The 21,987-nt window shown below is 50.9% G+C and overlaps 1 protein-coding gene across 2 annotated transcripts in view; it reads right to left on the bottom strand.

The window, feature by feature from the left end:
• OPA3 (outer mitochondrial membrane lipid metabolism regulator OPA3) overlaps positions 1-21,987 on the bottom strand; it is a 74,675-nt gene that overhangs the window by 7,500 nt on the left and 45,188 nt on the right. The window contains exon 2 of one of the 2 annotated variants that reach the window (XM_045440877.1): positions 14,374-18,063. The exons of the other annotated variant lie outside the window; for it this stretch is intronic. Coding sequence (XP_045296833.1) covers positions 17,606-18,063 — 458 coding nt within the window. The 3' untranslated portion in view covers positions 14,374-17,605. Of the gene's footprint in view, positions 1-14,373; positions 18,064-21,987 lie in introns of those variants that run through there. 2 annotated transcript variants of the gene reach the window in all.

Genomic DNA, 21,987 nt, shown 5'->3' with positions numbered 1-21,987 from the left:
TACATGGTTACACCCATTCAAACTGGGGTTCTCGTGATGGAGAAGCGGGGGGGGGGGGGGGGGGGGGGGGAGCGGGGGATGGTGACTTAATATGGGACAAGAGTGCCTGCCAAAGTGAGTGCCGCTGGGGGGACCTGGCCTCTCTTTACAGCCACCAGAAGAGTCTTTGCTGCTCTCCCACCCTGGCAACCAGCTCTCAGGCTCACGGGCCAGGCTCAGTCACCTTGCTCCCTCTCTGGACCTGAAATCTTGAGCAAGGCTTCAAGGACGCTCCTCAAACTCCCTGAGCTACACTCACTGCAAGAAGCCAGAGAGAGGGCCCCTGGGTGGCTCGGTCGGTTAGGCATCTGACTCTTGATTTCAGCTCAGGTCCTGATCTTGTGGTCCATGGGACCAAGCCCCGCATCAGGCTCCGTGCCATCAGCACAGAGCCTGCTTGGGATTCTCTCTCTCTGCCCCTCGACCACTTGCATGCACTCTCTTTTTCTCTCTCAAAATAAATAAATAAACTAAACCTAATGGTTTGTTGCTCACAGAAACTGTCCTGACGCTTTAAAATGAACACATGTCGGACTTCAAACTGTATTACAAAGCTGTCATCATGAAGACAGTATGGTACCGGCACAAAAACAGACACTCAGATCAATGGAACAGAATAGAGAACCCAGAAATGGACCCACAAATGTATGGCCAACTAATCTTTGACAAAGCAGGAAAGAATATCCAATGGAATAAAGACAGTCTCTTCAGCAAGTGGTGCTGGGAAAACTGGACGGCGGCATGCAGAAGAATGAACTTGGACCACATTCTTACACCAGACACAAAAATAAACTCAAATGGATGAAAGACCTAAATGTAAGACAGGAAGCCATCAAAATCGTCGAGAAGAAAGCAGGCAAAAACCTCTTCGACCTTGGCCGCAGCAACTTCTTACTCAACACGTCTCTGGAGGCAAGGGAAACCAAAGCAAAAATGAACTATTGGGACCTCATCAAAATAAAAAGCTTCTGCACAGCGAAGGAAACAGTCAGCAAAACTAAAAGGCAACTGACGGAATGGGAGAAGATATTTGCAAATGGCATGTCAGATAAAGAACTCATCAAACTCAACACCCAAAAAACAAATAATCCAGTGAAGAAATGGGCAAAAGACATGAATAGACACTTCTCCAAGGAAGACATCCAGATGGCCAACCGACACACGAAAAAATGCTCAACATCACTCATCATCAGGGAAAGACAAGTCAAAACCACAATGAGATACCACCTCCCACCTGCCAGAATGGCCAACATCAACAACTCAGGCAACAACAGATGTTGGCGAGGATGCGGAGAAAGAGGATCTCTTTTGCATTGTTGGTGGGAAGGCGAACTGGTGCAGCCACTCTGGAAAACAGTATGGAGGTTCCTCAAAAAACTAAAAATAGAACTACCCTACGACCCAGCAATTGCATGACTAGGCATTTATTCAAGGGATACATACAGGTGTGCTGTTTCGAAGGGACACATGCACGCCGATGGTTGTAGCAGCACTATTGACGATAGCCAAAGTATGGAACGAGCCCAAATGTCCATGGATGGATTAACAGATAAAGAAGATGCGGTATATATATGCAATGGAGTATTACTCGGCAATCAAAAAGAATGAAATCTTGCCATTTGCAACTACATGCATGGAGGGTATTATGCTAAGTGAAATTAGTCAGAGAAAGACACAAACCATATGACGTCACTCCTATGAGGACTTTAAGAGACAAAACAGATGAGCATAAGGGAAGGGAAACAAAAATAATATAAAAACAGGGAGGGGGACAAAACAGAAGAGACTCATAAATATGGAGAACAAACTGAGGGTTACTGGAGGGTTTGTGGGAGGGGGGATGGGCTAAATGGGGGAGGGGCACTAAGGAATCTACTCCTGAAATCATTGTTGAACCATATGCTAACGAACTTGGATGTAAGTTAAATAAATTAAATAAAAATTAAATAAAATAAAATGACCACATGCTTGATCTATACCATTGCTGACTTTCTGGAAGTTTCCAATGGAACCTCGTTCAGCGTTGAGCCCACTTTGCTCTCATCTCCCGGACTTTGCATATGCCATTCCTTTTGCCTGTAACACTCACTCCTTCCCACACTCATCCTGAATTTTCGGGTCCTGGTTCAGAGGCCTCCTCCTGTGGGAAGCCCTTCCTGACCACCCTGGCTGAGCCCATCACCCTCTGTATGGGCTCTGCTGTCCTAGCTCCAACCATTCTGGGTTGTCACTATCTGGGGAGGGGCCTGTCTCCTCAATTGACTGGGAGTCCCGAGAACGCAGGACCAAGAGTGTTTTGGTCATTCCCGTATCTCCAGCACCGCCTAGCATGGGCCGGGTATAGAGTGGGTGCTCGGGGAATGTTTATTTATTTACTTACTTATTTTAATTTTTAAAAATGTTTGTTATTTTTGAGAGAGAGACAGCCAGAGCGTGAACAGGGGAGGAGCAGAGAGAGAGGGAGACACAGAATCTGAGGCAGGCTCCAGGCTCCGAGCTTGTCAGAACAGAGCCTGACGTGAGGCTTGAAGTCACAGACCGTGAGATCATGACCTGAGCCCAAGTCAGATGCCCAACCGACTAAGCCACCCAGGTGCCCCTTGGGGAATATTTATTAAAAACATAAATAGGGGCGTCTGGCTGGTTGTTGGTGGAGCATGCGACTCCTGACCTCTGGGTCATGAGTTCAAGCCCCATGTTGAGTGTGGAGCTTACTTAAAAAATGAGAATAAATTAAAAAATAAAAGCAAACAAATGAATCCGTCAATGAATAAGTAACTTCCCGACTAATTACAGAAGAGCAAAAGGCACTTTTTGAGTGGACAAACCCAGTGGTCACCACCTACAGGGAAGACACAGCATCACCCACTGAGTTTTCCTGCTGAAAATGTTCATTCTGCGTCTAATCATGAAGTCAGAGTGTGGGTCGCTTTCTGCCGGACAACTGAGCTGGAAGTTTGCAAAAATCCAAAGTTATACAAATCCAAAATAGGCAGAGCTGTCCTGGATTTGAAAAGATTAAAGAGACAACGATAAAATGTAATGTGTGGGCCACGATGGAGTCCTGGGTTGGGCAGAAAAAAAAAAAAATCTATAGAAGACATTTTGACATTGTTGGAGAAATTTGAAAACAAGCAGTTTCTTAGATGACATTATGCAATTATGAAGCCTTGTCTTGGTGGGGCGCCTGGGTAGCTCAGTTGGTTAAGCGCCTGACTTCGGCTCACGTCATGATCTCATGGTTCGTGAGTTCGAGCCCTGTGTTGGGCTCTGTGCTGACAGCTCAGAGCCTGAAGCCTGCTTCCAATTCTGTGTCTCCTTCCCTCCTTGCCCCTTCCCTGCTCACGTTCTGTCCCTGACTCTCTCTCTCTCTCTCTCAAAAATAAGTAAACATTAAAAAATTGAGAGAAAAAAGAATTGTCTTGGTGTATGATGGCATTTTGGATTATGTGGGAGAAGGTCCTTGTTCTTTAGAGACACACACCTAAGCCTTTTAGCGTAAAGTGCCATGACATCTGCAGACGAGTCAGTGAAAAAAAAAAAAAAATCTGTGTATGTAGAGAGACACAGATAGAGATGTAAAGTGTTATGGACCACGTGTTCGTAGGCTCCCCCAACACATACATTGAAGTCCTAACCCTAGATGGTATTTGGAGGTGGGGCCTTCGGGAGGTAATTCGGTCTAGATGAGGACATGTGGGCAGGGACCCCAGGAGGGGACTGGTGTCCTTTAAAGAGGAGAAAGAGGCCCCCCGGCTTTCTCTGTCTCTCTCCACCATTTGAGCACACTGGTGAGAAGGCAGCCTTCTGCAAGCCAGGAAGTGGGACCTCACCAGGAACCGAATCTGCCAGCACCTTGATCTTGGCCTTCCTGGCCTCCAGAACTGTGAGAACATAAATGTCTGTTGTCTAAGCCCTCCAGCCTGTGGTTTTTTTTTTTGTTTGTTTTTTTGTTTTGTTTTGTTTTAAAAAAAAATTTTTTTTCAACGTTTATTTATTTTTGGGACAGAGAGAGACAAAGCATGAACGGGGGAGGGGCAGAGAGAGAGGGAGACACAGAATCGGAAACAGGCTCCAGGCTCTGAGCCATCAGCCCAGAGCCCGACGCGGGGCTCGAACTCACGGACCGCGAGATCGTGACCTGGCTGAAGTCGGACGCTTAACCGACTGCGCCACCCAGGCGCCCCTGTTTTGTTTTTTTTTAATAGCAGCATGATCTTAGACAAAAGCATGCAGATCTAAGATATTTGAAGTGCAGACAGGGCACACAGTGTGAACACGTGCATTTGGGGATTCATTGCAGTTTTTTTTCCATTTTTCTGTAGGTTTGACAATTTTTCAAAAGAGATGTCAGGGAGAACGAAAATACAAAAAAAAAAAAAAAAAAAAAAAAAAGAATATATAAGGAAAATACACCAAAATGTAAATAATGCTGATGATTTCTGCCAGGTAGGTTTTGTGATGGTCTCGATTTTCAAATTTTCTCCTCTGAATACTGAGGACTTGCTCAGTTAAATGAAGGAGGAAAATCCAAAAGGTACATATGATCAGATCCAACAGTGTCATTTCCCGGAATTATTCTTAAGAAACTAACAATGGGAGGGGCGCCTGGGTGGCTCAGTCAGTTAAGCATCTGACTTCGGCTCAGGTCATGATCTCACAGCTCGTGAGTTCGAGCCCCTTGTTGGGCTCTGTGCCGATAGCTCAGAGCCTGGAGCCTGCTTCAGATTCTGTGTCTCCCTGTCTCTCTGCCCCCCCTCCCCCCCACTGCTTGCACACCGTCTCTTTCTCTCTCTCAAAAGTAAATTAAAACATTTAAAACAAAGGAAACTAACAACGGGATGCACAAAGATTTAGCCCAGGGTCCCTGAGGCCCAGCATGGCTCTTGGGGAGGTTCTTTGCCAGGATGGTGCCCTCCAGGGCAAGAGAGGCGCTTCTTGTGCCACTGTGTGGTGTGGGATGTGTCCATCTTCTAAGCTTAAACCTCCAGACTCGGGGTGCCTCACATGGGGTGTGGAGATTACTTAAAAAATAAATTAAAAAATTAAAATAAAGCTCAAGATCCATAGGCACGTAAGAGGGGCAGTGGGAAAACTCTGAGGTGTCTCGTACCTGGCCTCCCATCTCCTGCACGATTAAGCACCAGTTGCCCAGAGAAGTAACCTGCTCATTAACATACCTGATACAGACTTCCTTCCCTCTCTCCTCTCACTTTTCTCCAAAAGAACATCTTGTCCCTTCCCCTCAAAGAGTCACAGGATAGCAGCAGTTCATTCTCCCTGTAATTACTTTTATTTTTAAGTTTTTATTTACTTTTTCTTAGTAATCTCTACCACCAATATGGAGCTCGAACTCATGACCTTGGGATCCAGAGTCACATCCTGCTCCATCCGAGCCGGCCAGGCGCCCGTCCCTGTAATTACTTTCTGAAGAGAGTAATACAGGGCCATATTTGTAGGGGGAAAAAAAAAAGTAACTCAGTTGTTTAAGAGATACTGAATTTCTGTTGGGAATGATGAAAAAAGTTCTGGACAAAGACGGTGGTGATGGTTACACACAGTTGTGAATGTACTGAACGCCACTGAATTGTATACTTAAAATGGCTACAATGATCTATTTTATGTGATGTATATTTTGTCAATTTAGCAAGAAAAGATAATTTGGTAATGAGAAACCCATCTAGGTACTGCTCTGTTTCACCCCCAGCTGGCCAACAAGCACAGTGTACTGCCATGAAGTTCTGACAATAATCATCCAGAGTTAGTGTGGACTCCACAGGGTAAAGGCTCAGTCCCACAAGACTGCCTGAACTCCAGGTAGCAGCCACGAGTGGGGTTCCCAAGCCACCCGCGCTTCTGACCAAATGGCTACAGATTGGGGGGCTCCCACAAACCCCCTCAGGTTCGAGAACACCCTGAAAACGTTCTACCTACAATTGCGGCTTTATTATAAAAGATACACAGCAGGTGAGGTGTAGGAGGGACTGCGCAGATTCCATGGGAAAAGAATGCTTTCCTTCTGGCACTCAGGCCCCTCAGGTAGGCAAGAGGAATGGCTATGTGCTTGAACCAGAAAATCAGGCTGGCTCAGTCATAATCTTATTTTAGGTATTTCCACCAGCCCCACCCAGAGTCACCTTGGTAGCATAACAAAGATCCATTGATCACTTATGAATTTAACAAAGGCTTCTGTTCGTGGTAAAACATGAACAGATACCTTCTGTATTACCCTACAAGTGAAACATTAACATAATGATTCTGTATTACCCTACAAGTACTCAGGGAGTTACCTAACAGTCTGCTGATGGGCAAATAGAAGATACAGACTGTTTCCCCCCACGTGCTGTGGCCGCCATGTGATGCCATAGGCATCAACCAGGGGCAGCCAGATGCAGGCTGGGAGTGCCCACTCCTTATCTTCTCAGGTACAGGTCTCCCACCACGAGCCTCCTCTGGTCTCCTCCAGCTGGAGGCTCCTTCACCCTCCCTTACACCTCTCTCCCCTGGAGCTCCCTTTCTCCTGAGGCTCCCATTCCTGCATGGAAGGCTCCATCCCTCCAAAGGTGAGCACGATGTGGGCTAAAGGGAGGTCTGGCCCCTCTGGGGTGGCCAAGCAGCCACGAGGGACACAGGATGGAAGGGATTTCTGGGGACGTTTGCGAGGCAAACGCCTCGAGCCAGGCGCCCCTCGCTCTCTCCATTCTTGCCCATCTTTGCTCCCAGGAGGCAGGGATGGCATCTGGGCGAAGCGGTCCTCTGTATTCTGGCGGGCACTCACTTTGGGCAGTGCCCACCAGGGAGGATGGCGATGGGAGAAAGGGCACAGTGGGGCACATCTCTCCCGTTGTGCCGCAAGGCCACAGCGGCTCTGCCCTTGACCTACGGCTACGGTTCTTGCCCCCACTCAACTGGGATGGACTCCTGGTGCCCTTCTGAGATCTTGGGATGCTATCGGCTTTGCTGTGTCCAATCCCTGGGGACCTCGGCATCCTCCCCTAGACCCCTTCACCCTACCCACACCATCGTCCTGCGCTGGACTCTCTTCAATAACCAAAACTAACAAAGGAAACAAAAAGGGGAAGCTGGCAGGGCTCCCTAGGGCCCTCGGGGACACTCCCCATGGTGGCCATGTCTGCACATTCTGTACCTCTTATGGGGACACCCTCCCCTCCAGAACTGCTGCTGAAGCCAGCGTTCCTCTGGAGACCAGCTCACAAATGGACCTGCCTGGCGTCTGGGTGGCTCAGTCGACTGGTTGAGCGTCCGACTTTGGCTCAGGTCATGATCTCACGGTTCGTGGGTTTGAGCCCCGCGTCGGGCTCTGTGCTGACAGCTCAGAGCCTGGAGCCTGCTTTGGATTCTGTGTCTCCCTCCCTCTCCGCCCCTCCCCTGCTCATGCCCTCAAAACAAAAAAACGTTAAAAACAAACAAACAAAAACAGCCCTCACCTGGCCAAGGGTGAAGCCCTCTCCTCTGAGACTCTTTACTGATCACTTAAAAGATGGATACAGAGCACTCTACAGGACAATTCTCACTTTGTACATATGTGTATATCTACCAACACACATACAACGCATAACTTCTTTTCTCTACACACACATGCGTGCGTGCGCGCAGAGGACGGGAAACGTGGCTAGAAGTTAATGGTGGTCATCTCTGGATAGTGGGATTACAGGTGATTTTTATCATTCCATTTTATGTTTTTCAGTGTTGGTGAGTTTTCTGTAGAGAGCCTGCTGTGGCTTGAAATATGCAGAAAAGAATGACTGGGAAACAAAGAGATGACCGGAATGGAATGCATTTCTGTGCGGACCAGTACAGACCAGTGTCCTCGGGTCTCCGGTCACGCAGGGCCTCCTTTCCGTGCCTGCTCTCCTTTCCGTGGCCCAGGCCCTCTGTAACCTGGTCGCCGACCCCTCGTTCCTGCCGCACTAAGCCACACACTCTAAGAGGAACGTTAAAAAATTGTTTTTACGAATTTCCTTCTCACTTGCATCTCTGGGCCTTTGCACATGCTGTTCCCTTTGCACCCTGTCTCTCCTGGACTCTATACCCCATGCACCTTCTTCCCTTTGTTGATTTTAATCTGTATCCCTTTTCTGGAATCAACATGACTCAGCTTTTCTGAGTCCTGTGAGTCCTTCTAGCAAATCACTGAGCCTGAGGTGGTTCGGGGGACCCCCAACAGCAGGAGATTCAAAGATTCAAAGACGTGGTTCTTGCAAAATCCTTCATAAGGGGCCTGGGACCCAATAAATGCGAAATGCAAGAGATTCAGTTCCTCTGTGCCTCAGTTTCCTCCTCTGCAAACTGGGGGGTCATAATCATCCCATACTTACAAGCAACCATAAGCAACCATAATTATGGATGCTTATAATTTGGGGTGAAGGAGCTCTTCCTGAACAAGGGAGGGAAAGTAAGAGCCATAAAAGAAAAGATGAGAAAACCTGGTTTATCAAAACTAAAAAACAAAAACAAAAACCAAAAACTTTTGTAGGACAAAAGACACCCTAAACAAGCATTAGGGACAAGGAATGCAGGCATTTCTCAAAGGAATTCGAGTGTCCAATAAGCAGCTGAAAATATGCCAAACCAGTTAGGGACCATCCAGAAGCACAGCCCATGTCCCCCCTGCCAAGCTTCTTACTCCTCGGCTCCCATGAGAGGTCGGCCAGAAAATGTCCCCACCTCAAGCAAGGGGCCAAGGGGTGGTATGCAGATTCTAGGAAGGGCACCTACGAGTCACTAGGAGAAAGACCGAGCAGCCTACAAATAGGGGCTGTGGTACATTGGGTAACAGACCCCAACATGTCCACATCCCAATGCCCAGAACCTGTGAGTCTCACTTCATATGGCAAAAGGGACTTTGCAGATGTGATGAGGTTAATTAAGGATCTTGAAATGGGGAGGTTATCCTGGATTACCCAGGTGGGCCCTAACCCCAGTGACAAGTGTCCTCATAAAAGACGGGAGAAACGACACGGATGCACAGAGCAGAAAGCCACGTGAAGACAGAGGCAGAGACCAGAGGGATGTGGCCGCCCTGGAACGCTGGCGGGGGCGGGGCAGGGGGGCGCCAGCAGCTGGAAGAGGCAAGGAACACGTTTCTCCCCTTAAGGGAGGGAGGACTGACCTGCCGACACCTTGATTTCAGTCCGATGACCCCGGTTTCGGTTTCCTGTCATCCAGAACGGTTAGAGAATACAGACGTATTGTATTAAGCCAGCGAGCTTTGTAGTTTGTAACGGCAGCCACAGGAAACTTACACAATGGACAAAAGAATGGAACAGATACTTCACAAAACAAAATACTAAGAATCACCGGTCAGCTCATGTAAAGATGCTCGACACCAATACTCATCTGAGAAAGATCAATTGAAACCACGGTAAAATACCTCTACATACTTGCCAGGATGGTTAAAATGAGAGGGGAGAGAAAAAAGAAAAGGAAGGAAGGAAAGAAGGAAGGAAGGAAGGAAGGAAGGAAGGAAAGCAGGGAGGGAGGGAGGGAGGGAGGGAAGGAAGGAAGGAAGGAAGGAAGAAAGAAAGAAGGGAGGGAGGGAGGAAGGAAGGAAGGAAGGAAGGAAGGAAGGAAGGAAGGAAGGAAGAAAGAAGGGAGGGAGGAAGGGAGGAAGGAAGGAAGGAAGGAAGGAAGGAAGGAAGGAAGGAAGAAGGAAGGGAGGGAGGGAGGAAGGGAGGGAGGAAGGAAGGGAGGGAGGAAGGGTGGGTTCCTGGGTGGCTCAGTCAGTTAAGCCTCTGACTCTTGATTTTGGCTCAGGCCATGAACTCACGGCTCACGAGTTCAAGGCTTGAGTCAGGGTCTGTGCTGACAGCTCAGAGCCTGGAGCCTGCTTCAGGCTGTGTGTTTCTCTCTCTCTCTCTCTCTCTGCCCCTCCCCTGCTCACGTTATGTCTATCTCTCTCAAAAATAAATAAACATTTGGGGCACCTGGGTGGCTCAGTCAGTTGAGCGTCTGACTTCCGCTCAGGTTATGATCTCACGGCTTGTGAGTTCAAGCCCCACGTTGGGCTCTGTGCTGACCGCTCAGAGCCTGGAGCCTGCTTCAGATTCTATGTCTCCCTCTGTCTCTGCCCCTCCCCTGCTCATGCTCTGTCTCTCTCTCTGTCTCTCTCAAAAATAAACAAACATTAAAAAAAATTAATAAACATTTTAAAAAAAGAGGGGGAAAGGAAAGAAGGAAGGAAGGAAGGAAGGAAGGAAGGAAGGAAGGAAGGAAGGAAGGAAAGCCTGAAAGGAAAAAGGCAAGACTGTCAACATGAAGCATTGTCCGGGATAAGAAGCTGCTGGAACTTTCATACAGGCTGGGGTGGGGGAGGATTGGGAGGAGAACAGCATACCGTAGGGTCAATTACTTTTTGAAAACTGGCGGTTTCTCCAAAGGGTAAACATACTCTCGTGCTATGACTCAGCAATCCCACCCCTACATATACCCAAGCGCAATGCCCACCCAAGCCTTGTGCCAGACCAGTCCTAGGAGCTTTGCCCCTAACAGGGAAAGCCCAGAGATCTGCCTGCTGGCCAACCGGTCACCGGTAACCCACCCACTGGCAACAAAGAAGAACAGACAATTGCAACACAGAACAACACAGATACATCTCTCAGATACTATGTTGAGCAAAAGAAGCCAGATCAAAAAAAAAAAAAAAAAAGGAACATTCCATAGAGTCCACTGATACAAAGTTCAGAAACGGGCAAATCTAATCTACAGTGCCAGAATTCAGGATAGTGGTTACAGCTGGGAGGATGTGCCCTTTGAGCTAGGTGGACACATCAGATGGGACAGAAGGCTCGGTGACCTGCCTCCCTCCAGGTCACAACCGCCCTTACCTGGTGGAGCATGGCCTGAGCACCGCCGTTCCAGGGCGAGGGGATCTTACTCTAAAACCAGGGTCCCAAGTCCAAGCCCGCCACCTCCACTTCCTCCTTTCTCTGGGGGGTCCCAAGTGGACACCAGGAGCGTTCCTTGATGGGGGGAGTCGAGATAAAGAAGGTCAGTGACACAGCACGAGGGCGAGCTCAGTGACGTCAGAGGTTACCAAGGATGAGAACTGCCTTTCCAGCCCTCGCTGGCTACAATTCAGAATAGCAAAAACCTGCCGCCCAAATCTAAAGCGACCGGGGGATGGGCAAGGGCAGGGGCTCTGACTATTTCCTCGTGCCTGGTCCTGCTACGGCCTCCCCATCTTAGGACATGACAGCGTTTCCCTTCGAGGTGCACAGAACAAAAACCTTGAGGCTGTCAATGGCTCCCCCAAGTCCCATCGCTCAGCAAATCCTGTCTGCCCCACCTCTGAAATATTAGTATGCTCAGAACCCCACTTCCCCCCACCTCCACTGTCTCTGCCTGGTCCCGCCACCATGGACAAACACGGTCGTCTCTCCACTGGGCTGACAACCTCCAGCTTTGCCCCTTAGAGCCTCTGTCGGGGGGGGGATCCCAGGTCAGCTCACGTCCCTCCTCTGCGCAGAGCTCCCTGTGGCTCATGTGCCTCGCCTGGAATAAAAGCCAAAGGCTCAAGGAGCCCACTCTATGTAGGTTTGTATAATACATACATATGCATATGCCTTTCTTTATGGAACAGAATACAAGAGAAAAGTACCAGAATGCAACACATATGGTAAGAGCAATTATTGTTTAGAGAAACTTATGTTCTGACAATATATATAACATCTAACATATGACGTTGACATATGTGTTATATATTACATACGATAATTTCTATATGTTTATGATACATACGAGGTATATATGTGACACGTGTATCTGTAGTTTTTCTCGTGAAAATACAATACGAAATATCAGACTGCACTGCATATATTAAGGGTATTTGGTGAAATTTTCATCCCAGTGGGTACACACACAGTATATATATATATATATATATATATATACACACACACACACATACACCTATATATACTGTATATATATGTGTATATATATATACTGTATATCTATATATATATATATATATATATATTTTTAACGTTTATTTATTTTTGAGGCAGAGACAGAGCATGAACGGGGGAGGGGCAGAGAGAGAGGGAGACACAGAACCGGAAGCAGACTCCAGGCTCTGAGCCATCAGCCCAGAGCCCGATGTGGGGCTCGGACTCACGGACCATGAGATCGTGACCTGAGCTGAAGTCAGACGCTTAACCGACTGAGCCACCCAGGCGCCCCTATACTGTATATATATTCTACAGTATAATAATAATAATAATTATATATTATACAGTACTATGTTACAGATTACATAAAAGTATTTTTATATTCCGTTATATACTAGGCCACATAATGCACGGATTATGCCATACTCAGAACACATACAGAGTGTGAACTGTGAATTCTATAAATACGTGTATGGCGGACTGTATGAGCTCTGCTTCCCGCTGTGGCTCGCTGCCCTGGCTGACATGCAGACTTGAGATCTGTGCGCCGTAGGGTTATGGCGGAATCTTTGGGGAACGAGACGCGTGCAGGTGGGAGGGGAGGGAAGCTGGGCTGGGTCGGCCGTGGCTGAGGCGCGATGCTTCAGTCAATCCTGTGGGCTGCCCAGAGCTGGGACGAGCCTCCAGAGCTGTGCCAAATGAGACGAGGTGCCAGCCTTCGCTCCCACCCCTGATTCCCCTTGCTCACTCTATTCCGTGGGTCAGTAAACTCTTTTTGTGTTGATTTATGGAACCTCTGTGCCCAACGTGGGGCTCCAACTCATGACCCTGAGGTCAAGAGTGGCACCCTCTTCCGACTGAGTCAGCCAGGAGCCCCCGGGGGGGGGGGGAGCAGTGAACTCTTCACGTCAAGGGCCAGGGGGTAAATACTTTCATTCCTGAAGGCCATAGGATATCCATCGCAAAGACTCAACTCTGCCAGTGGAGTTCTTACAGCTGCCTTTGGGGCTCATCTCAGAAGAGCCACCCTGATTTAAATGAGCCACCACCATCACCCCCAGAACTCTGCCACTGGACTAGCCCTTTACTTCTTGACTGTTCATCCCCTGCACTAGATGTCAGCTCCGAGATGGGGAGAAGCCTGATCTCGGTCCTGGCTGGTTCCCAGCTACTAGAATGGGGCCAGGCACACAATAGGTGCTCGGTAAACATTTGTCTAACGACAGAGTGGAGGATGTCCACTCCATTCTCCTTTGGGCATGCTCCCCTCCTGCTGTCCACTGGGGCCGGGGGCCCAGGCCTGGCCACTCAAGAGTCACAGTGGCTAGCACAGAGATGGTCACGTGGGCCCATGAATCAGGCAGGGGCTGAGTGAAGTCCATTGTCTCTAGGGGTGGCTTTCTCCAGGCAAGGGCCTGCCCCACTGGGAAACCAAGGCAGGGGACAACAGGGCCCGCCAGATGGGAGAGGCGGAGTAAATGGGTTTCTGTTTTTTTCCACCCTAGTCCTGAGTCCCTCAGGTGGGAGGGGTCTGGATTCAGTAAGGCCCCTTCTTCCCTCATCACCGCGGGGCAGGCTAACATTGGAAAAAGAAACGTCTGACTGGGCGGGTCCCCCCACTGGACTGTGAGCTCCACGAGGGCAGGGTTGGGCTGTCTTGGTCACTGCCTGGGACCTCGGCACGACATAGAACAGGGCCGGACACACAGTGGACACCTGAGCGAAAGTGGGGAAAAAAATTAAAAAAGACACTTTTTTCCCTCAGGTTAACGGATTTTTTTTTTAAAGCTTTTATTTATTCAAGTAATCTCTACACACAACGTGGGGCTTGAACTCACGACACCGACTGAGCCAGCCAGGTGCCCTGAGATTAAAAAAAAATTTTTTTTAATGTTTATTTATTTTTGAGAGAGACAGAGAGAGAGACAGAGACAGAGACAGAACTTGAGTGGGGGAGAGACAGCGAGAGAGAGACAGACAGAGAGAGAGAGGGAGACACAAATCCAAAGCAGGTTCCAGGCTCTGAGCCATCAGCCCAGAGCCCGACGCGGGGCTCGAACTCACGAACCACGAGATCGTCACCTGAGTGGAAGTCGGACGCTTAACCGAATGAGCCACCCAGGCGCCCCCCCCCGAGATTTTTTTTTTTTAATTTTTTTTTTCAACGTTTATTTATTTTTTTTGGGACAGAGAGAGACAGAGCATGAACGGGGGAGGGGCAGAGAGGGAGAGGGAGACACAGAATCGGAAACAGGCTCCAGGTTCTGAGCCATCAGCCCAGAGCCGGACGCGGGGCTCGAACTCACAGACCATGAGATCGTGACCTGGCTGAAGTCGGACGCTTAACCGACTGCGCCACCCAGGCGCCCCATATTTTTTTTAAATATATATTAAAAAATACATCAACTTGAAGACAACCGACCTCATTTGCATATTTATTCTACCCCTCTCCCCAAGTCGCAAAGGTACACAAAAGTTTAGCTAGTAGGAAACCGGAATGATGACCAAATCCTCCAGCCTCCGCCTCGTGCACTTTGAGAGGGGACTCCTTGCATTTCCACACACCCTGATCCTACCCGCCCCCCAACACTCACACAGTGGGTGAAGCCACTGCCTCCCACAAGGACTGGCCACATGGAAGGACATGCGGGGCTGAGTGCTGAGTCACAGAGCTGTGACAGCAATGCCACGTCAGGGTCAAGATTGGGCAGGGGTTAGGAGCTTGGGCTGTGGTGGAGACTGCCCCTCTCCAGGTCCCATGTTGCTTCTTCCCTGCCTGCGTGATCTTGGGCAGGTGACTCCCCCTTTCTGTGCCTCAATGTCCTCATGAATGAAATGAAAAAAAAATACTGTTAGTAGCCACTTATCTATTGACATAATGGGTGTGTGGGGGGGTGAGGAGCATCGCGGTCCCTGCCTCCGGCAGCCTGTGCTCCAGAGGTGGGTCAGTGCCAGAGTGGACCCCCGGGAGTAGCCATGGAAACCAGGCACTGAGGCTGCTCACCCAGCTCTGCCCATCACCCCTGCAGACAGTGGTCTCTCTCTCCATCTTCTCCTCCTTTATCCACTCGGGTCATTTCCAATTTTATGATTTTTTGATTGGTTTATTTATTTGAGAAAGAGCGAGCGAGCACGAGCAGGGAAGGGGAAAAGACAAGAGAGGGAGAGAGAGAATTCCAGTTCGGGGCTTGAACCCACGAACCACGAGATCATGACCTGAACCGGGACCAAGAGTCGGGATGCTCAACGGACTGAGCCACCCAGGAGCCCAAGGCCACTTCCAATTTTAAAGACACCTCCACCCAGGACACCCTCCACATCCGCTTCTCCCCCTCTTCTAGAAAGAATTAAGATGATGCTTCAGAACCCATGTTTCTTGGTTTTCTACCTGGGCAGATCACCCTCCGGGCCCCCACTCTGGTCCCTGGCCCCCTGGAAGCGAGGTGAGGGAGGACAAAGGTGAGAGGAAGCCGGCCCCTCCCCCTTCACCTACGGCTTCTGGGAACCGGGCCCAAGTAAGATGGATCTTGGATCTAATCCCATTCATTAAATGCTAAGATTTCAGGTGTGCTCTGGGGCCACTGTGGCTAGGAACTGAGGGCCCCCCGACCCTCAACACCTCCTCTGGGAAATGCTTTGGGCCTCTGTGTAGAGCCCTAACCAACACCCCTCCTCAGTCACTGCCTTCCTGCCCCTCTCTCTTCCTCCTCTGGCATCAGTACCCTCAAGCATCCTGCAGCCCCCTCCATTCCCTTCCCTGTGCACCCCGTGCCCCCACTCTGCTCTTACTACTTCACCGCCTTGGACTTTGGGGACTTGGGCCAGTCCCCTTGCTTCTCCTGGGCCTCAGGGTTCCAGTCTGGGAAAGGGATCACAGGATGACTGCCCACGCACGCACGTCAGCTTCTCTAATCCTAACGCGTCTCGTTGTACTCATTTTGGAGGTCCCTGTGTTCTCAGACACACCCTGAAGATTATTCCAGACAACGTCTACAGTCTGAAGCGCAGAAGGCAGACTGGTGGACTGGTGGGACCCACGCCCCTCCCACATCAGGGAGATTCCTGGAAGAGACACCAGGTAGTAAAGGACGGTTCCTGGACTGTTCCGATCACTCTTGTGGGGAAGGCCAAACGTCCTGTGGGGCTGGCAAGAGTCCCAGCGCTCTCTTGGGGTGGGGAGGTGTAGCGGGCCGAATGCTGACTCCCCCAGAGACATGTCCACATAGTAAACCATGGGATGTGTGACTGCGAGCATATCTGGGGGGAAAAAAACCCCCACCTCTGTAAATAAGTTAAGGATCCTGAAGTGAAGTCATCCTAGATTTAGGGCGGGCCCTGAATCCAATGACAGGTGTCTTTACCAGACACAGAGGAGGAAACAAAGGCCACGCAAAGAGAGCGCAGAGACTGGAGATCTGCGGCCACAAGCCAAGGAATGCCTGAAGTCACCAAAAGTTAGAAGAGGCAAGGGAAGATCCTCCCGTAGCGCCTTCGGACGGGTGTGGCCCCGCTGACACTTTGATTTCGGATCTCTGGCGCCTCCAGAACCGTGAGATGGCAAATCAAGTCTGTGGTCACTGGGTATGCTAGCCCCAGGAAACGAATAAAGGTTAAGACCAACTGGTGGCCTAGACCAGTGGGATGGAGGTGGGACGGGAGGCAATGAAGGCCCGGGGGTACTACTGCATGAAGGGGGGCTGGTGGGCCAGCCCGGAGCCCCAGAGGAGAAGGGCAAGGGCACCCAGGTCCCCAGATTTGGATGGAAGCCGAGGAATGTGATCATCTAGCCCATGGTTGGCAGGCCTCTGACAGGCGACTGAAGAACACAGAGCGGAAGGTGGGGAAGGACGGCAGGAAAGGCTCGTGGGCCCTGAAGGCAGGTCCACAGGCTGAAGTTGGATTGGCCAGAGGCGGGGTCGACTTTTCCGCCACGGAAGGGGTTTTGGGAGAGCACTGCCACTGAAGGCCCTGCAGTCATCCGGGCGGGCTGCGCCGTGGACTAGGCTTGCGGGCTGGGGGGAATCTGTTGGAATATTCCACTTGGGGTCTTGGTAGGGCACCACAGATCAGGTTAGGGGGAGGGCGTATAACATTCAGTGGATCGACTGCAAGCCAAGATCCGCCTTTTCTTCCCCTCAGAGAGAGTGGTGATGCCCAGCTGGAACCCACCTTAGATGAGGGGGACAGAAAGTCACTGAAAGACACAGCATTTCTTTATAGTGGCCTGTACCTGTTGACGAGGGGAAGGGGGTGTTCCGGTGAAAAGGATGAGAGTCCCGGGGAAAGGTGACACTTATCAGGTAAGTGGGGGGATGGGAGGGTGGGGAGGAAACAGCTTGATTCGGCTCAAGTCGGGGGTCCCTTTTTTCTCCTGCCAGAAGACTCAGCCCGTTGTCCAGGCTGGGACCCCATAGGTCTGTGTGGTTTGGGGTGGGGGTGCAGTGATGAGCGCTGTGGACTGTACCCACGAGCTGGAGGAAGCCTTGTTGGAGCTTCACCTGCTGGGGGCCGGTCCCGGCGGAAGGTACCACTGATCAGTAGGGGATGACCGAATCCAAGTTCCATCAAGATCCCGGTGGTTTCCGCTGGGCCAGCACAGGCAGGGATAGTGTGGGGAGAAGGCCACATCACAGCACACACAACCACGTCCAAGTTCAGACTTCGGCAGACTCCTGACCCTTGGATGCGGACACTGCCTTGGACGCGGATACCACCTGGGGCACGGATGCTGCTTGGGGCGCATCCCGGGCGCAGAGCTGGGCGCGCACCTCTCGCATCTGCGCCTGCAGCTCCTCCAGCGCGCTCTGCGCAGGCGCGGCCTGCGTCTGTGCCTGCGCCTGTGCCTGCAGGGTCTCCAGCGCCAGGGCCAGGCGGCCCACTTCGTCCCGCATCGCGTCCCAGGCGGCCTGCTGCTCCTCCTCCTTGTGACGCTGGTGCGCCTGGTGGCGCCAGTACTCCAGCACCAGGCAGCCGCCGCCCACGATGAAGATGGTGGCCTCACCCAGCAGCTCGGCGCCCAGCTCGGCGGCCGCGTCCTCATTCAGCGGCTTGATGACCGTGCCCCGGAAGCCCATGATGCGCATCTTGGTCCGCATCTCCACCCAGTGGTACACTGCGGGGGAAGAGAGGCGTCAGGTCCTGCGCCAGGAGCCCCCTACAAGCCCCACCCCTCCGCGTTTCGGTGTCCAGTTGGCGCAATGGGCACACCACAGCCAGAATCACTGGGGATCGCTTTAAGCAAGACCTGCGCTGGCCTACCTAGCCCAGAGAATGGGAGCCCAGGCGGCTTTTTGAATCGCCCAGAGGATTCTGCCAAGTAGCCAGGAATGAGAAACCCTGGGGGCCGCGCCCCTGTAGGGTTACAAGCAGCTCCCAGGCCACAAAGTCCCGGGAAGGTGTAAAGGCTCAGTTGCCAGAGGCTTCTGAGCTCCCTCTCCTCCTCCCCTCAAGCCACCAGCAGACCAGCCAAGCATCCCCGGATGCAGTCGTCCAACCTGCTTCTCAGAAGCAAGGCACATCCCCCCCCCCCCAACTTTCTTTCTGAATCTTCCCAAAATTTAGAGTTAGGGCTGCAGCGTAAGTGCGGGTACCCTCCTGGGCTCCAAAGAAAGGGCAGCTGAAACGTGGGAATGGATGCGAGGAGACGTGGACCACGGGGTAATTTGCAAGTCTGGTGGCTCCCCTCCTAGATTTTTCACCAGCCCTGAGGACGGAGCTAACAGTCCTGTGTGCTCTCTGCGGTGAGGTCAGAGAGGTTTTGGGCACGTACCTTGGAAGAAGCTCGCGAGTTGACTGGGCGGGTGTTGCTGCAACAAAAGCTTCCTTGCCTAGCTGCCGCTTTGTGCAGGGAAATTCTCAGCATCTGAGTCTTAAAAACTGAGGCAGCATTGACGCTGGACCCTGACTCCTTCCTGAGGTAATTCACACTCATCCAGGATACACGAAAGTGCTGGGGATGCCTGTCTAGCTCACTCGGAGACTCATTTCCAACACAGCACTTACTTTATTTTTAATGTTTAATAACTACCCATGCAAATGCCTGGTGTATGAAATGTTTCGAGTCAATTGTGGGCTCGTCTTTTTAAAAAATCCACAGGAAAGTATTTTCACATTTTACAACCTTTCGGCCAACGGAAGCTACACGACCATTAAAATTTGGATTTCTGTGCGTGTTTGGGTTGCTGACACATCCTTTGGTAGACAGAATTCTGCAGGGGAAGTGTAAACAGAAGTTCAAGGACAAAGTTCAAGGCATAACGTGAAATTCCTGACTGCAAAGGAACAGCTCGTTCACTTTTTTTTCCCCTTTAAACTGAAATTGCAGACAGCAAATCACAGCAGTTATATGGATTGCATTAGATACTTGGAAGGGAAGGTGGCACCAATCCGTTTGGAAATATCAATATTCATGCACACCAGAAATTATATCCTCTGCAGCGACTTGAATTCAGGAAGACAAGGTTTAGCTGTCACCTTGAAAATGCGCTAGAGGGTATACAACCTTTCAATTTTCTAAAAGGGCGGGGCGCCTGGGTGGCTCAGCTGGTTAAATGTCTGACTTCGGCTCAGGTCATGACCTCAGGGTTTGTGAGTTCGAGCCCTGCATCAGCACAGAGCCCGCTTCAGATCCCCTGCCTCTCTCTCTGCCCCTCCTCCCCTGCTTGTGCTCTTTCTCAAAAAATAAATAAGATTGGCAAACACAATATTTTCTAAAAATGGGGTAGGGCAGCATAAAACGTTTGGCGAGCTCTGCCTGGAGCCAGCAGGAAGTAAGATCTGAGGAGGAGCGCACCCAGGGCCCCCCCGTGACCCGCCCGCGGCCGCAGTCACCATTACTAACTACTACTTGTTACGGAGACCCTGGTGGTGTGGGGTTCCTGGAGTCCAGGCGGTGCCGACCCCTCCCACACTGAGGTCCCAGCTTCGGGCCGACCTGGGGTCCACCTGGAGCTCTGCCACCTACAGCGATGACAGCCCACGCTGGGCCACCTCTGTCAAATGAGGAGATGATGACCACACCCCAGCCGCCCCCCTCTCCCCCAGCCGGGCCTGCACCTGTCACGTGATCCTTTATGTCCGGCCACGAAGCACAGTGGCCGGAGGGTGGTGAGGAGACAGCATCGGCTTCTGCTGGCATCCCTGGGCGAACGTCCCAGCATCTCAGTGTAGACAAGCGTGAGGACCGGGGCCAGTGGGCAGGGGTCTGGGTGTGCAAACGGGAGCGGGCACGAGGGGTGGGGGCACACGTCCAGGCACAGGAAATTCAGTTGCAGGGTGTGTGTGTGAGAGAGACAAGGCTTTCGGGGCAGGGCTGATGGCAGTCTCTCAGGCTAGTAGCCAGACTTGGGGTTCAGGAAACAAGGTCCATGTGGGAAAGGAGAATTGGGAAGAAGGGGTAGTTGGAAAGAACAGGCCCTCAGATGTCTCCCAGGCACCTCACACTCACTGTGTGCAAACCTGACCCCAGAGACACTTGTTCCTCCTCCTGGGTCCATCCTGTCACCAGGCCAGAGACCTGGGACTCAGGTACCCCCCCACCCCCTCAGCCAAGTGTCTAGTCTGCTGCGTGAACGTCTCTCCCAAACCCTCATCCGCTCTCCGGGTCCAGGCTCTGCCCCAGCTCTGACCGATGTCCCCTCCCTGACCTCCCTATTCAGGGATCTCTGTCCCTCCTGCACACGCTGTGTATTTCCTTCAGAGCGTCCATCACAACTGGGAATGATCTGGTCGCCCAGTCGCTTGTTTGCACCCCAGAGGGCAGGGTCCAGGACCATCACAGCCACTGCTGTGCCCCCCGCACTGGCCAGTAGCAGGCCAAGCACACACAGTGGGTCCCTGTCCCAGCGTCAGCCCCCTGCTGACCTACGGCAGCAGCCAGGAGCCGGTTAAAACAAAACAAAAACAAAAAAAGAAACGACTCTTCTTTTCCTTAATAAAAATAACACATTACATGCAAATAATGTACTCAAACTATAAAGTTAGAAGTCAGAAGTCCTGATCCTTAGGCCCACCCCAGTGGCCCCGTAGATCTCGCCCTAACTAGCCTTTTTTTCTGCTGGCATCATGGCCCTGGTATCTGATAACAAGCGTACTTTGCTCACCTCTATTTCTGAATTTTTCAACTGGAAATTCACTGCTATTTACGCATTGTCTATTGACGCCCCGCCCCCAGCCCAAGTATAAAAGATGAGACCTTTGTCTCCATGTACCTGTCCTTCCTCCGTCCCCTGTCTCTCCATTTTTACAGATGATCTGTATCCACTTCTTGTACTATATGCTTATCACTGTCTACCTCCTTTCGAGCTCCCCTCCCCACCCCCAGGCCAGATCATTCTTCCACGGTATCCAGGTTTGACCCACAGGTTGTTCAGTGGTTACAGCAGAACCCTCTGTACTCTGTGCCACGTCAGAAAAGTGAAAATAAACAGCATATACCATGTGACAATCGCGGACACACTGTCCAGTGGGATGTGCTTAATCTAGAGAGGGGCCCCCCTGGTGGGCTATGTCACGAAGGGGGCCACCCGGAGGAGACGGTCTCAGCAGCGAGGTCGGATGGCATCTCTACTCTGACATTCCATCAAGCCCCTTAGAATTCCACCCTGTGTCAGTCAGCTCTCAGCTGGACAATGATTTTTCTAGAACAACTAGGTCTTCCCTCACATGGTATTTCCAAAACCGCTGGTCTTGTCCCATTAGTGGGTCATGGAATCTAATTTGGTCACACAGAACGGCATGAAAAATATGATCATGAATATGACAGGAACCATCAGATGGCCCTTGAGGGCATTACGCTTTAGAGAAGTAAGTCAGAGAAAGGCCAATACCACACAATTTCACTTCCCAAACTCATGGATACAACGTCCCCCACTCCTGCCAGAATATAACAGAAAACATCAAAGGCGATCTTAAGTAGTCAGGACAAGTACTGTCTCACAAAACTTTTTAAGTAGGCTTCTTGCCCAACGCGGAGCCCAACGTGGGGCTTGAACTCATGATCCTGAGATCAAGACCTGAGCTGAGATCAAGAGTCAGA

The sequence above is a fragment of the Leopardus geoffroyi genome, chromosome E2 (assembly GCF_018350155.1).
Source record: "Leopardus geoffroyi isolate Oge1 chromosome E2, O.geoffroyi_Oge1_pat1.0, whole genome shotgun sequence".
In the NCBI taxonomy this organism is placed as follows: domain Eukaryota; kingdom Metazoa; phylum Chordata; class Mammalia; order Carnivora; family Felidae; genus Leopardus; species Leopardus geoffroyi.
The sequence above is the reverse complement of the archived record's forward strand: the minus strand, read 5'-3'. Positions and strand labels throughout refer to the sequence as shown.